At 48.2% G+C, this 16564-nt stretch overlaps 1 protein-coding gene across 1 annotated transcript in view; it reads left to right on the forward strand.

Annotated features, from left to right (window-relative positions):
- Positions 1-16293, forward strand: part of TGME49_216620 (EF hand domain-containing protein) — a 32455-nt gene extending 16162 nt beyond the window's left edge. Inside the window, exons 18-39 of the mRNA XM_002370929.2 lie at positions 485-646; positions 1121-1246; positions 1830-1941; positions 2331-2445; positions 2904-3111; positions 3600-3711; positions 4093-4268; positions 5101-5258; positions 5707-5908; positions 6438-6914; positions 7605-7758; positions 8064-8180; positions 8568-8861; positions 9520-9866; positions 10281-10592; positions 11224-11408; positions 11794-12262; positions 13048-13275; positions 13726-13915; positions 14333-14482; positions 14954-15084; positions 15379-16293. Coding sequence (XP_002370970.1) covers positions 485-646; positions 1121-1246; positions 1830-1941; positions 2331-2445; positions 2904-3111; positions 3600-3711; positions 4093-4268; positions 5101-5258; positions 5707-5908; positions 6438-6914; positions 7605-7758; positions 8064-8180; positions 8568-8861; positions 9520-9866; positions 10281-10592; positions 11224-11408; positions 11794-12262; positions 13048-13275; positions 13726-13915; positions 14333-14482; positions 14954-15084; positions 15379-15504 — 4551 coding nt within the window. The 3' untranslated portion in view covers positions 15505-16293. The remainder of the gene's footprint in view (positions 1-484; positions 647-1120; positions 1247-1829; positions 1942-2330; positions 2446-2903; positions 3112-3599; positions 3712-4092; positions 4269-5100; positions 5259-5706; positions 5909-6437; positions 6915-7604; positions 7759-8063; positions 8181-8567; positions 8862-9519; positions 9867-10280; positions 10593-11223; positions 11409-11793; positions 12263-13047; positions 13276-13725; positions 13916-14332; positions 14483-14953; positions 15085-15378) is intronic.
- The last annotated feature ends 271 nt before the right edge of the window (positions 16294-16564 follow it).

The raw sequence follows: 16564 nt of genomic DNA on the forward strand, positions 1-16564 counted from the left end.
GGACTATGCGGAATACAAGCATCTGGGGCAGACGCCGAACTCCTTCGTGCCTTTGCCTGGTCGTCGCCTGAGTCTTGTGGGTGTCTCGGCCCCCAAAGCCAATGCTCACGCGCGTTTCTCCGCGAAAAAAACAGTCGATGTTTCTCGTCCAAAAAACAACCAAAGTGGAGTTCGTCTGCGAACACAGACCGTAAACTCACCCCTCTTCGGGGAGCACCGGCAAATGCAGACAGTCGAATTTTCCAACTTTCTCCTCGTTTTTTTGAACACAAGCCAGGATGGCTTCTCGGTTCGATTCAAACACACGCAGATGTGTACATCGCTATGTCGTAGGGTGTGCATGTCCTCGTTGTTTGTGTCTGCATGAGCATCTGGAGGCTCTACACTGTGCGTTTGTATCCCTTTTACTGGGCTCCTTTTCTGTAGCTTCGTGTTTGCGGTTCTCTGGAGAATGCTCTTTTCTGTGGCATTGACTGACGCGCAGGAAGGAGTGACCAAATTCATCGAAGACAATCTCCAACTCCTTCTGTCCCTCGCGCTCGATCACTGGTTCGCCAACATGAATCTGACCTACAGTGGAAAAGAAGAAGTCGCAGATGATGAGGTTCTTGTCACCTACAGAGATCGGATTCGAGATGAACTTAGGGTACGTTTTTCAACGCCCTTAAAAATTAGATCTCACATGTATGCAAATGCATGTTTATATATATATATATGTGAAGGTTTGTATACCTCTATGTCTTTACACATATTGTACATGATGTTGTAGGCAGGTTGCTACGTCTAGGAATGCACTTGCACTTGCGTGCGGCTTGCGAATTTTTGTGGGGTTTACAAGGATCCACATTCATCTTTTTTTGTAACGAAAGCGTCCCCGACCCAATCCTATGTCATGCGTGAACTGCGCGCGCATATTTAGACGCACTCAGATCCCTACACATGCATGCATATGCTTGCATGCTGGATTGCATCCGTGCCACTGTACCTCGAAAATCTCTCACGCAGCGACAGGCGATGCACCTGGAGATGTCTGTCCGTGTGTAAAGGCAGACTCGGTGTGTTCTCTGCTTCCGTTCCTCTACGATGGTCTGGCTTGATTGGATTCTCTGTGCTTTTTCAGGATGGTCGCATGCGTCTCCAGCGCGAATATCAGCTTGGTCACTTTGCTCAGGCAGACGACAGTGCTGACGGTTGTGAAACGCGCCTTCACGCTGATCATGCTCGAATCAAACAACAGAAGGAAAAGGTAGGACTGTCTTCGTTTCTGTCACACGAGATGACCTGGCTGTGGTCTTCGTGTTTGCAACGCCAGCCTTGGTCTGTGGGTAGATCGCGTACGGCTTTTTCCCGAGGACTTTCTGGGCGATGGGGTCGTTTGTCCGAAACCTAAAGCGTTCTCTCTTTGATGAGGATGCACCTCTTTTCGGCGGTAAAGGTCTTAAAATCCAAGAGCTGCTTCAGTGGGATTACCACTGGCTTCATCTCACAATAAGTATCTGTCTCGATTTGCATTGCCATATACACTTCTATGTATGCACGCCCATCTTTGTATATATATACACACATATATATATACATATATATATATGCATATATATATATATCTAAATCATCGTCCAGTTTTTATCTGCGTATCTGCTGTCGTGTGAACGCGTTGAACTGCCTCCGCATACATGCTCGCAGACGAGACATGTGCGAAGAAAGTAGTTGTGAGGTTGAGGTTTGCAGGGACCTGCGTGGTTTTTCGCCAGTGGCACTCTGTGTATGATGAAGAGAGCTGGCAGAGAAACCTTGCATGCGTTTTCTCCGTCTTTGAGTCTGCGTTTCAGCTCGCGATCCCCGTTTTCGACAAACTCACCGCGGCGAACGACCAAAACTTTTTCTTCGATGATCACGGACAGCCCCAAGGCCTTGAGAATATCCCAAACTTGCCCGAAGGAGGTGAGCTTGGAGGTCGAAAAAGCTTCCATGCAGGAAGAACGGAAGCGCAATAACGGGAGATGTAGGAAGTCGGAGACGGGGGATTCACAGGCTGCAAGCCTTCCTGTGTCGGCTGTCTAGTGCAGCATGGAGGGAGAGGGAAAACCCCCCAGCGTTTCCGCTTCATATGCTCACTCTCAAAAAGGCGATGGGGATCTAGCATTGGAGGAGACGATTGTTTTCCTCGCACGAGCACCGCTATACTCAGAAGGCAGAGACACTTACACGAAGAACTCTCCTGAGCACTGTCCAGCGAGTGTGTTGTCAGTTCTCAGTAACTCGCAGTGCAAGAGTATCGGTCCCTCTTTGTCGACTTCGATGTGCATTGCCTGTCATCCCCTTCTGTGCAGCGCGCTTCGCGACCGTCAGTGAGGTGGAGAGGCACCCGGAGAAGATTGACGACATGCTTGCTGGCTGGGAGTCGGCTATTCTCAAAGACGGCGTCAAATATGGTCCCCGATTCGGGTCAGTGTGTCTTCTGGTTTCGCAGCAATTTCGTTGGTTCTTCTTCTTTCTGTCGCCTGCTCTCCTGAAGTGCCTACGTCGTCGTTTGCTTTCGGTGTTCTCTTTCAAGAACAAGACAAGGCGATACACAATTCGACGTAGCGATTCGAGTCTCTCACGACACTTACCTCAACAGGAACTCAGTTCACCGAAACGTCCTTCAACGACTCCTATATACACATGTTTACGCATATACATATACACAAACATATTTATATATATATATATATATATCAATGTACATATACATATATATATATGTATGTACGAATGGTCACAAGGGGGTTATATGCATTTGTGTGGACGTTTTCTTGGATCGCAAGGATTCCGGTGGAGCAGCAATCACAGAGGCGTTCGTTCTTCTTCGTTGTGTCCACGTCTTGAATTCGGTGGTGGTTTGACTTTCTGCTTTATTTCAGGTACAAAATCGAGCGCGCTCCTCAACCTGGACAGAGTTACTCGTACGCCATCGTCGCGGTGCCTCGCTACCCACCTGCGGAGGAGTTAGACGACGTTCTGAAGACTCAGTTGGTGTTTGACTATTTCAACAAAGAAGGGAAGGATTACCTTTCCAAGTCCGAGTTCATCGCTTTCTTAAATAAATTGCGCGACAGCCAAGCAGACGAGGTACGACACACAGCCTTTTGTACCTCTTTGTCTGTCCATCGATCTGTATCTTTCTTCATCTGTTAATCTTTTTCTTAATCTACTCATATTCATCTGTCTACATATATATATATATATATATGCGTAACTGTATCTGTGCATGTGCAGGCACGAGTGTGTCTGAAGCTTCCCTGGGAGAATATAGATGGATTTTTCATATCTGTGCATACACCTATCTTTGTAGATTCTCCTTTCATATGCTTACTCAGCCGAGTGCCACACGTATACATTGATATACACATATGCATAGATGTATATATATATATATATATATGTATATATATATATGTATATGTATATACGTATGGATATACACGCGTAGGCTTCAAGTGTGTGTGTTTCTGGATAGATTTAGTTTGTGGTCTCTTCAGCCTCTGTAGGTGTGCTGGTTTGTGAAGATAACGCATTTGAGTTTGGAGAACTGAGTCATTGTTTTTTTGCGTTTTCAGCGAAACTGGCCGGAACTCCTGGAGTATTTCAACGACATTGCCAACACGAACATCGACCCGAATCGCGGCATTACAGTTCCGGATCTCTTAAAGATTTACAGCCTGCAATCAGGTGCGAAGACCGGGATGTCAGGGAGGTCACGGCGACATCTTCCTTTTTTCGCGCGTCTCGAGGCCATTTATTTGCGACTGTCGAGTCTTCGAACGACTTTTCATCTCAGGCCCGGTCTCCGGAATGTCTCTTGTCTTTTTTCTCGCTCTCTCTCTGGCGCTGCTTCGTTCTGTGTCTCTTTCTCGCCAGTGCTTTTCAATTGCATGCGACGCATGTGAACAGGGTTTGGAGGACTGCGACTCAATTGAAAAGAAGATTCAAATCGGAGGAGGCAGGAAACAGAGAACAGAAATAAAATAATAGCAGTGGCATTTGTGTGTCTCTCCTGACTCGTTCTTTTCCAGGCCCTGTGCTGTCACTTGTTTTTCTTATTTTTTGCAGGAGAGCTCGACAGGGACTACGAGAAACTCTACCCCACCGTTCGACAGGAAGACTTTGACGAGGACTTAGAGGACCTCGAACACCTCACAGATGACGACGAAATAGATGCGCAAAGTGAAGAGGAAGTCTCCGACTACGAAGAAACGACGGAGGACGAGGAAGAGGATGATGACGCGGTAAGACATGCTTCTGTCGGAAGCTCATGAATGTCTGTGTCCGCTTGAACGACCACTGTGGTCTGCAACTGTGTTGCCCTCTGCAAGTTCGGAGACCCTAGCACCGCGTCGCATGCGTCTTTTTCATCCTGTGGCTTTCATTGCCCATACAGCTCTGGCACAGACAACATGCTTTTGCCGTTTCTGTTCTGTGCTCGACACACAGAATGCCTGTCTGCACTGGGGGGTCCTTCTTCGGGGGAGCTCTTCCTTCGAGATGGACTGACGATTTATGCTGTGGAAATGCGGTTCTTGGTGCTGCGTTTTATCTTGCTTGCTGCCGTCGCGTTCTGGTCGCATGCCGTCACTGTGCAGATGATGGGGAACGGAGAGGTAACCGGGATCGAGGTCGAGAAAACCACACGCGTGAGACTGTGTCTGTGAACGAGTCTGTCCATCTCTGCATCATCGCTCTCCACCGGCAGGATATCGCTCGACCCCTCTCTTCTCTGACTCTGCGGCATCGCCATTCTTTTTCTTTCGCCTTTCAGTCATCGTGAATCTGTGCACATCTGCGAAATTGGACGGATGTCGAGAATATGGGGACGCTGGACGCATGCATGCAACAGAGCCGTGCAAGGCATCTCCATATCTGTGTCTCTCTCTGTGTGTAGATATCGGTTGATGTGGAGTCTCCTGTAGGAGAGAGTGTCTCGGCGTTTCCACGTGTGTACCTGGACACAACCGCCCCAGTCTCTCGGCGTCTGGTCCTCTGAGGCGCACACCGCAGCAGCGAAGAAAGTCGCATGCATTGACCAGGGAACGAATCCTTTGTAATTTCTGTGTTCCGTAGGGCAGCAAAACGGGACTTCTCCAGAAAGGAGACGGAGTGGCGGGTGTCAAGGGCCTGAGTCAGGAAGAAGAGAGAATCGAGATAGAACTGAAGACGAATTTGAATGCGCGGAAGCTCCAGTACATTTTCAACTACTCCACTCAGGAGAACAGAGGACCGTACGTTCCGTCGTGTTTGACTCGATGCCGAATACAGCATTCACTCGTCCCATACACAGCGTCTGATTCGAGAAGTCCGAGAAGAAGGAAAACAGTAAAACGCGTCAGTTGAAAAGATGTTCGGACTTTGTGCAAGTTAACCAGTGTAGTCGTTCCAGTTCTTTGAGTGTTTCTCTCAAATCCACGTAAAAGATGCACAGTGGCGCCGGGATCGAGAGCACTGCAGAGACACCGCGACTGCTCGATGTCCTAGGTCCTTTGACTTTTGCCGTGGCTTCCTCTCTGTATGTTTTTACGTTTTCTGTTTTCGACTCTGGAATCGGTGGCCGTCCGCTCAGGTTAAGCGAGGAGCTGTTTCAGGTCTCAGCGCCTCGAGTTCTCGGTTCTTCTTTCCCCATCCGTGACAACACCCTGTTGCCTTTCGCTGTCCTGTGGTTTTTCTTTTCAGAGTGGTCGACGAACTCATCTCCTCCGTATCTTTTCTCGCCTCCAAGATTTTGGAGACACACGTTCTCCTGCTGTCTCCAGTGTTCGGCAAAGAAGCAATTCTGGGTGTCTCCGGCGGCTCCTCGCAGAGACTTAGTCGCATAGGCACATCCGCGGCGAGCGGTGTCGCCGACGACGACCGTGTCTCCGCCGCGACCAGAAAAGTAGGAATTTCTGTCCTGTTTTCTGCTTCGTCGAACGTCTCCCTGCACTTGAAGAGTTCGAGAGACTCTGCAGTGCAGACGTGGAAACGGTGTGGTGAAAAGAACGCTGAGAGGGGTCGTCCAGGGGAGAAGGAAGGCAACGTCCTCTTTTTGCAGCCGATTCACTGCTGCGGTGGGAGTATGCTGTGGTGAATCGGAGACACAGTCGCGTTTCGTCAAGCGTTCGAAGGAATCAAGCTCGTCCTTCGAGATGGAGATTTCCACAGAACTTTTTTCTTCTCATGTTGCATCCTTACACCCACCTCCACAGGCGTATGTATCGGTTAGCCCGGCTGCGGTCTGTTTTTCGACTGCAGAGGGAGAGCCATTTTCTTTTTTCGCGTTGTCCACTTTCGCCAGTTCCTTTGGTTTTGTCGCTCAGCTTCAGCGGCAAGACAGCAGGACTCGTCAGGTGAGACATGTTTCGCGTTCCGCGGGAGAGTGCAAGCCTTCATCTGGTCAGTTGCTTCGATGTGTGTTCGACGCGCAGGACGAGAGATTCGTGACGATGATGAAGGTCATTCAACTCGAGTTCATCCAAGAACTGTCTCGACAGTTTCGCCTGGTCCACACCGCGATGTTTGACAACCAGAACGTGAGAGCAGGTGTGCAGGACTTTTACGACAACGTGATTCCGCAGCAAGTCTCGACTAAGGCCTCGCGGCTGCTGAATCAAAGTCTGGAGCTCTCGAGAGCCGACGTGTATCCGACGAATGCCGAATATTTGGCGACTTCACCTCCGAAGACCGCTAGTCAGCTTCTGCGCGCCATCCAGAAGTACCGCATCGAAAACGACCAGGAACTCAAACAAGTGCTCACGTGCATCTGGAAAACTCAGGGTGCCCTGCAAATCAAACTCCAGGTTCACCTCGTCTGCAAAGCTCTCCTCGACCTTGAACTCCTCACCGAAGATGATTTCGTTTCAACCACCTCCGACGTCCCCATTGACGGCGGACAAACACGAGAGGTGACGCCCAACGCGCGCTAGGCCGCAGTGTCGGCGGCACGTAGCGATGCATCAAAGCTCACACAGAGGTGTCCACCTGTCTATAAATATATATATATATATATATATATATAAATATATATAAATATACATATATATATAAATATACATATATAAATATATATATATATATATATACATATATAAATATATATAAATATATATAAATATACATTTATAAATATATATAAATATATACATATATAACTATATATATATATATAAATACATAAATATATACATACCTGTATATGCATGTCTTTATGGAGGACTCCGGATGACGGGCTCATGAAAAGAGGTTGTGTGGCTGTGTGGAGCATTGGACGGATGACTGGCTTTCACAAAGACTGATTTTGATTTTCTCACAAGCGTTCGACTGAGTGGAGTGAGGCAAAACGGAGAAGACCGACCAAGACTCCACCCAGATGCAAATTCTTTTCTAGAACTTGTAGCTTTATAGGTTGTTCCGTCGATTCGCGTTGTTGGGTGTGTTTTTACGTGACTGTAGGACTGTCTGGCTTGCGCTTTTCAGAATCCTCCCGGTGTTTCTTTTTCTGTTAAAAGCTACACACATCAAGCCGGTGCTTCTGGGATGTGCCAAAGGCGCAGCGAGATTGGACCTACGCAGTTTCCTTTTTTCTTTCTCTTCAGTTTCGAACCCTCTGCCCAAGAGAGCCCGCATGTCTCAAACTGATCACCGAGGCGATAGACAAACAACTTGGCGGTCGTCTCCGTCGGATGACTTCGACGACGCACCTCGTTCAGGTTCTCCGACACATTATCGAAAGAAATGTCTGGCTTGACTGTGAGTCTCTTCCCGAGAAGCCGCTGCTTTAGGGGACGTCAAGCGGCGTTCTCCGCAGCGAATCTTCCCTAGGTTCGCACCTGAAACTTATGGAGAAATCTCTTGTACTCGCGCTCCTCTATATAAATGTTTCGATGCATGTATGGCTGTATCATATATATATATATATATATATATATATACATGAATATATATATGTGTATGATTATCCGCTGTAGGGACAGGCGCGTGTGGGTGTGAGAATGTACGGATTCTGTCAGAGCGTGTTTAAATCGGGTGTTTCTGCGTTTTCTGTCGCGTCGCAGGTTTCATTTTCCTCGTTCAGCTGATGGGAAATGACATCTACATCGACGAGCTTCCAGGAGGAGCAGTCGGAGTCGATGGCTACGCCGGACGCTTCAAGGACCAGCCAGACGTCCCTGGTAGGTTTCGTTGCATGCATTTCGTGGATTGATTGAAGCCTGGCAACCCAGTTTGACTCGTTTTCACGTCTGTCATGGAGTCATCACAGTCTCGTTTTGCCTGACTGAGAGTTCTGGCGCAACCGCGCCCCCGAGTTCGAAGCTCCAAATGCGCATTGTCCGTAGGCCGAATTCCACGTCCATAAGGCTTGTTAAATCGATACTACCTAATACAGATGATATACATATTCATACATGTGTGTGGTTATTTATACCTGCGTCCACGCAACCATACGCGCTTTTACAGGTACAGAGAAAAATTCATATATATATATATATATATATATGATTGCGTGTGTGTAAATATGTTGATCATGTGTATGCCGTTTCCTCTGTTGTTTTTGTCAGACGCCTATGATCAGCTTGAGAGCCCAGATCAGCAGCGCTACCATCGCAATTTGTTGAAGATTCGCGCAGTGTTTGACCAGCTGAGCAACTTTGCTGGTTTCCTTCCGCTGGACCTCGTCGACGAGGCCATTCAGTTGCTTACAGACAATCGCCTGAACTTCTCTGGAGTCGTCGCTTGTCTCCAACATCTCAAGATCGGCAGCGTTTATATCGAAGATAGCGGCGACTTGGTCAATACCTTCGACCACCTCGGCGTCCGCCGGGACTCTCCAGTGTGCGACATCGAAGCCTCAAGTAGGACAAAGAGAAAAGGAACGAAGGCGCTCCACAAATTGCTGCACGGACGTATACACCTCGGCCGAGGTTCAACGTCTTCTTTCATCGCTGTTGCTGCGACGCTTTAAATACACATCTATACATATGCATGTATATACGTCTATTTCAGATATGAGCTGGGTGTCACGATACTCAGCGCTTGCATACGCAACACGATGGCTATGAAAGGCGTAAGGGAGCTTGGATCTGTAAAGAGAAAGACATTCAAGACTTGACTGTTTCCGAGTTAAGAGATGTAAAGCTGCTCAAAGGGAAAACGGCAAATGCCAGGGAGGCAACGATGCTGCATTGATGTACACAGTGTGCGCCAGAGGGACGTCAGTCGAGCGCGCGAAAGGCTGTTCCCCTCAGACGTTCTGTTCACTTGTCTAAGTGTCGACGGTGCGGGTTGTCTGAAGTTTTCCTCTGATTTTCGGGGCATGTCTGCGAATCGCCGACAAGAAACTCCACTGCACGGTTCTAATATATATGCATACATACATATTCATATACACACACATATATATATATATATATATAGATAGATATCCATTTGTGTTTGTACCCACCTGCTTATCTGTAGACGAGAGTGTTTGTGTGTAAGAAAAGTGGAAGCATGCGTTGCTGGTTTTTTCAGGTGAAACAGTAAACGAGGTTATTGATTGGACATCTTTTCGGAAAGATCCTGGTTGGACTCCCGATTTGTTCCGGGCCTTCGACCGCTTGACTTCCTCGTGTCCAGGGTACATGGGCAAATCGCAGATGTTCGAGTTCGTTAAGGAAATTCACAAACTGTTCCAGCCTCAGGTGTCGGAAATGCGCAGAGGCCGCGACCGTCTGCGGGGCAGAAAGCAGGAACAGAAGGGAGGGATCACTCAACTTGGAGGCGTTTCCAGAGAAGTAGCCATGCGTCAGCTTGGCGCAGAAGACGATGCCGCAGGCGCCATCCTTCCTGCCGAAGTCACTGTCGACACAGCTGACGAAGTAGGGAAGAAAACATGTTTTATCGGGGAGGTGGACTCTGTTTACTCATGAAGAATGGCACGTGAAGTTGTGTGAGGAATATTGCTGAGCTACAATAAATATGCATGTATATGCATCAAACAATACTTGCCTACATACATTTTTTTCTTTTTTGAATGGATGGAGATAAGATGCCGGTGTTTGTCTGTGGCTGAAGCGTAGACGGTTATTTCGCGGTGTAGGTTATCTTCCTTCCCACTCGTGTATGAACAGGAATGTCCTATCACGCAGGAATGTGTGAAACGTGACTCTTTGCGGAGGGAGCTTTGGCACAGTCCGCTCAGCCAGCGCCTTTTCATCCCAGAACGAGATTTCCGGTGTCTCTCCAGAAACTCACGGTCTTCTTTGTTCGCCCCTTTCTTCTTTTTTCTCCAGACCATGCGCATGGTTTCCTTCGAGATGTTTCACAAAGTCGCGACGAAACTCGGCTTGTCCGTGAGTCACCGGCACTCCCGCATTTTGTGGATCATTTTATCGCTCGACTCCTACGAAGAAATTCAGCAGTTCCTGCCGGAACGCGACGTGAAACTCGGACTCATCCGAATTTACTTCCAGCCTCTTGTCGGCGCTGGACGTCCGGCCTCAAACCGAGACGACGTTGCGGAAATCTGCGGATACAAGGGCTACGTCACTTTCGTGCTCTTCAGACGCATTTTACGACAACTCGGCGTCGTCATCTCCGACAAGGTATCGAGAGAGAAAAGGATGTTGGAGACTCCCCTCGATCACCCGTCTCACCGAACGGGAAGCATTTCTTCCAGCGTGCTCCGGACGTTTTCTTCAGGAGCCTTTTCTAGGGAGAAGTAGCTGCTTGTCGTGGATATAACTGTCCTACCGCATTCCGAATGTCGCACACTGGTTCTCTTGTAACGAGATAGTAGGTGGACGGCATTTGTCTCCCGTCACAGCGCCTACGATTCGATTGGGTCATCAGACTGTCTTGTTGGGAGGCGGGTCTCGGAAAAAGACGCCGAGGGATTGTGGACGAGAGCAAAAGGAAAATCTTCACCCAGATTCGTACACATCCTGTTTGTCAGTGCCATCTGGGCCGCACAGGTCTGCAGATACGTGCGTATGGTTTTGCCATCGACAATTTCGGTCTGGAATCACCTGGCTGAGTATCACCTCCAATGTCCATATACCTACGTGGACGTGTGAACATGTTCACGTAAACACATCCACGTGTAATGATACTTACATATATACATATATACTTACGTCTAGAGTGGAGAAGGCAACGCTTTATGCGGATTGTGTCTCGGTAGCTGTTCTATAAGTGGATATTTGGAGGATTTTTAACGTTTTCTTGTGTTTCCAGTCCGCAAGAATCCTCTGGGATGACCTACCGAAAGATCCTCTCGACATCACAGATTTCCTGCCTTCTTCGCTTTTAAGCGAGACTTGTCCGACGAAGTACCTCCGCATCGAAATGGACAAACTCGGAATGGATCCTATGAAGGGCCGCGTCGCCAGTATCGAAGTCATCCAAAAGAGACTCCCCCGGTGCGCAGTTGCGAACCAGAGTTCCCGTATTTTCTTGCATGCATGTCCCCACGTGCATGCGCAATTTATATATCGATAGCGACAGAATCAGTGCGGCCGCTTTACTTCTTTGAGTTTCACTCATGTCTGTACATGCCCGTACTTGCGTCTGTGTGCACAAGGATCACTTTGAATCTCTCTCTGTTTCTTCTGGAGTTGTGCGACAGTTCTGCCAATGTGTCCGTGTGTAAAAAGAATCTGTTTACTTGTCTGAACCTAGAAAAAGAGGTGTATCTCGCTTTCGGCCGTCTTTGTGTGCTTCAGTGAGATGGAAGGAACTCCGTCTGTGTCCCCGCAGGTCGTGACTTCCGTCTGTTTTTTGTTTTTTCGTCTGCGATTTGTTCAGCATGCTGATGACGGGTTTGTGGCCAGAGGCGATTCGTGTGTTGCTGAAACTGTCCTTGCAACTGGACGTCTCGGAGAGTCACATCACGACGGTGCTGGCGGCGATGGATCGCCGCGCAAATCGTTACGGACTGATTCGTCCGGAGGAAGTCGGAGCCATTCTGTCGAACCTCTCAGTCGAGGGCATGACCTTCTCCATGTTGCGCGACGTGATTCAAAAGATGCGCGTCTTGATGCCCGAGCAAGATATCAAACGCATGTTTGACCTTATGGACATCAACCAGGATCTCACGCTGTCTCTAGGAGAGCTTCTCAGCGGCTTCGAGGTGCTCTTTGGTCGCCTGATGCCCGCCCTCGTCCTCAAACAAGTCGGCCTGTCCAACGAGCGCATGCTCCTCATTCTCTCCTGCACAACTCTCGGTCTCCTTGCCTTCTTCGGATTCCTCGGTCTCGCCTTCTCCAGCTTCGAGGTGCGTCAACAGAGAGTGGGGAAAACAACCGGAGGTCAACAGACAGGAACTGCGCGCAAAACACTTCTGCGCAAATATCTACTTTTTGATGGACATGCGTTCAGGAGGGCGTCGAGCTTTCTGTGTGTTTAGCTATGCATGCATTCTTATGTCTAGGGAGAATTCTCGAAAAAAGTTGGGGGACATTATCCAAACGGTATCTATGTGCCGGAAGATGCTGCAGCAAAAAAAGCAAACGGAAAGGAGATTATTCACAAGCGAAACAGCGGCGAAACAGCGAAAGTCACACGGAATGCACTCACTTTCGAACGCAGATATGCTTACCTTCGCCTGTATTTTGACATATATATTCTCACATGCATATATATATATATATATATATATACATATTTGTAGATATTCCTATGGCTACGTTATGTGTACGCTGACGAGACGACTTGTGAAGGAACATTCATGAGAGAACGTCAGGTGCGGGAGACTAATTTATGGTTAAAGGTATACCGACTCCAAAATAATGGAACTGGGAGGGGCTGAGGCTGCGTGTGGGTTGTCTCTCTGCTGTCAAAACTCAGTAAATCGGCTGGTCGTTGCCAGATGCGAGGTCGCGTTCATGTGGAGAACTGGCTTGTTTTCGTCTTTCTTGAAAAACGCGGTGGTGCCGAAATCGCCCTATCGACAGGTTCTCTGATTGGAAGCGTCTTATTCACTCGAGAGACTGTGGGTCTTTCGTTTCCGGTGGTTTTGGGTTTTTTATCTTGCCGAAACCAGTTCTTTGTTCTTCTCAGAGCTTGAAGAGCGGCATCAGCACAGCGGTCCAGTCTTTGCTGGCAGTGCTCGGAGCCGTCGGACTGCAGTCGAGTGCAAGTCAAGAAATGGAGCAGGTTCAAGAGAGAATGAAGGCGCACATCGAGGCGATCATGGGAGACCAGCTCTCGAAGGCCAAAGAACAAGTAGAGGAACTCCAGGAATACATCAAACCTGAACCGCCTTCCAAAGAGGGGAAACCATCAAAGGTGGGCACTGGAGCAGCGACAACGGTTGCTCTCGGATCTGTTAAGAAGATAAGAAGAAATGGCTTATATGCTCGGGCATTCCACCACCTTCGCAGATCTCTGTCTATCTATTCATATTCATTTATCTGTTTGGGAATATGAAGAAGGAAGTCAGGTGCCAGAGACCGTAGGAAACGAAAACGGTGAGAACAGTCCAGAGGAATGCATTATACATATCCATAAATATGTGTCAGTGTCTACAAAGTGCTTCGGCGCCGCTTCAGGCTAATTCGCGCTATGTATTTATGTCTTTCTCCCTTTACTTGAATGGTCGTTCTTATTTAGCACGATAACAATGGTTCGATCGTATTCGCCCACCACACTTGAGCTTCTCTGGTGGCTTTTCCCTCGTTTTCCTTCCTTGTTTCTCAATGAGCAACTCTGTCCCGTGTGTGGTTTCCCCGCCGACAGCTGCGCTACTTTGTGCCCCGGAAGTTCCGCCCCGACCTCGAGGATCCAAGGCCTTGCGTCACTTTCTCTCCTGGCTCCTACGTCCGTCTGGATCCGACTGTGTCGGGTCGGATTGACCGCGACAAACTGCGGTGGACAATCACACCCCGCATTCCAAAAAAGACTGGACTCACCTTCAATCCGAGAACAGGTAAACAAAGGGTCAGAAACAAAGCTCGAAACGAGAACGCTAGCTGACAGTGGCACGTGACCACACAGGTGCTAGTGCCCACAGAGACATATATATATATATATATATATATATATATTGTGTATCAGGACGCAATGCTTGCTGCAAATTTGCAGCGACCTGGAAATCTTCGTATCTGCGTATGTATGTAAATATGAGTATGCGTAGACAGGTGGAAAACGACACGCATGCACGGATAAACAAACAGTTTTTACGCGCATGTAGGCGTCTACTTATTTGCATATATGTATATATATATATATATATATATATTTACATATGGTGGGAGTCTTTGTGTGTGTGTACGAATTGTCCAGACATTGCATTCACCATAGGGAACATCTGGACAGGCGCCTGTGTTGGCTTGTGCGTGAGCAGGTATTATTGAGGGAACTATTCCGATTCATGAAGAGCATGCAGGTTCCTTCCAAGTGTCTAGCCTGGGCGAGAAGCGCGCTTTCAGACCGTCGGCTTCTCTAAATGAGTACCCCGACAACGATGGAGCGAACGACGACAAAGGCATGCATCGTAAGGGCTCGCTTTTTCGTCTATGCTGCGGTCCCTTTGTTTTACATTAAGGAACGGCGGTCACAGGTGAAAGACAAAAGCAGATGGGTTCGCCAGGTGTGTAGACAGATACACGTAAGCGCGTCGAGAATTCGCTAGGCACCAGCGCAGACCTAGAAATTGGCAACACACCCGTGGGAACGGTACCCCTGTCTTTGGTTGTAAAACTTCTTTCTTCGTTGTCTCCAGGGGCAAGGCCCTGTGGACTCTGTGCAGTCAGAGAGTGGGTCCGACGAATGGCGAATGCAATTTTAAAGTGAAGACAGCTTCGTCTTTTTTTAGTTTGAAGGAGTCGCTGTGAGTGTTGTGGAGCGCCAGGGGCGTGTGTCTATGCACACTAGTTTTTCGTTGTGTACTTGTAGCTATTTCTCTTACAGCTGAGTCTGACTTTCAAATATTTGTCGCTTTCATGTGGCCGCCGGTTCTCCTCAGATTACCATATGGCTCGACTGGGGACTCACCATGAGTCCTTTTCAGAGAAGGTGTTTCGGCTGTCTCGAAAAACCTACACTGTCGTCGTCCGAAACTCGGCCGGATATGCCCGAACCCGCGTTACTTTCCAGGTTCGCTTAAGAGAAATAAACGACGTCTCTTTAGATGAGAACATACGTAATGTCCTCAAGTCCAAAAACGCCAATGTTTCTTATCTCAAATCTGCATGCATGTGCGTCGAACCCGAATGTCGTCTAGTTAATTCCGCACTGTGAGGCACTGAGACATGTATGGATAGGTAGCTCGCGACGAAAATGTTGATTCTTCCGGAGGGTGAACGTTCGGTCAGTTTCACAGTTAACGGAAAGCAGTAGCGTTTCAGTTGTGTGGATAACGTTTTGTGTTCTCCATTCCTGGGTTCGCAGATCCAGCATAGAAGCATCATCGGGCGCCAACAGCAGAAGAAGGAACCGGCAAAAGAAGGAGGGCCTGATTCGCGGAAGGATCTGAGGAAGCGGCAGACTGTCCGTCTTGCCGACATGGATATGTAGAAAGGACCGAAAATGCAAAACATAAAAGAGAGATTGGGCGGCTCTTTTGTTTCGCCAAGGTTCGATTTCCGACGAGATGTGGGACTGCTGTACCGTCGGCGGGTTCGTGAGCTTTGCGGGCGCAGTCAAACGTATCGCAGTCTCGTGGAGGATCGAAAGAAAACGCTAACAAGAACTCCTCTCAGTTTTTCTTCTCGCCTCCAACGTGCAATGTGTGAAGAGGAACGAAGCTGAGACGCATGATATTTGCTTGCTTCTGGCCCGCGGCAGATGCGTCGTGGAGTGGCGGGACATGATTCTAGAGACGCTTTCACTTGTCGGCTGAACCCGGATGCAGGAGAAACGTGACAGATATTTCTTTTCTTCCGATTCTGAAATACAGTTTTATCCGTTAAACATATAGATGCATGTGAACGCGATGAAGATGTAGTCGTACCTCTGTGCGTGAGTGAACAACTCCACATATGTATGTTCGAAGGTGGGCATATGCCTCAAACCATGTATATGTTCTGTATCAATAAATACAAGTCAAGTTACCAGCTCAAATCAAGTACGGGGTCGAGAAGGTGGTGTCGATTCCGAGACCTCAGTGCGGGTGTTGGATGCGACGGAACCTCTTGGTAGATTGGGGTGAAAACTATTTGAGACAGCTTTGTCATGCGTCCGAAAATAGAGAAAGCAGGACGAAGGTGTTTTCACGTATCAGGCTTCCGGGAAAACTTTCCACTCCATCTTTTCTACGTTTTTTCGAACCCTCAAGAACAAATCTTCTTTTGAAGCTTCCTACGAGAAAGCGAAACACCAGCTTGTTGCTCTTTACCCAGCTCAGGAGTTTCTGCTGCTGACACTTGACTCGTTGTCTCTGTATTCTGGAATGCGGAGAGAACTGCTCCTCACTAAGTGTCTTTGATAAATGGGTCACACTCTGGAACATGCTGGTACGTAGTCGTATGAATACCCTCTCATTCACACCGGATGAAGTCCAAGAATATCTGCCATATGTGTACATATCATTGGATAGATATGGCGTATCATTCGGAGGCTGAAGTGTCGCCGTGGA

The sequence above is a fragment of the Toxoplasma gondii genome, chromosome XI, assembly GCF_000006565.2.
Source record: "Toxoplasma gondii ME49 chromosome XI, whole genome shotgun sequence".
NCBI classification, from domain to species: Eukaryota; Apicomplexa; class Conoidasida; order Eucoccidiorida; family Sarcocystidae; genus Toxoplasma; species Toxoplasma gondii.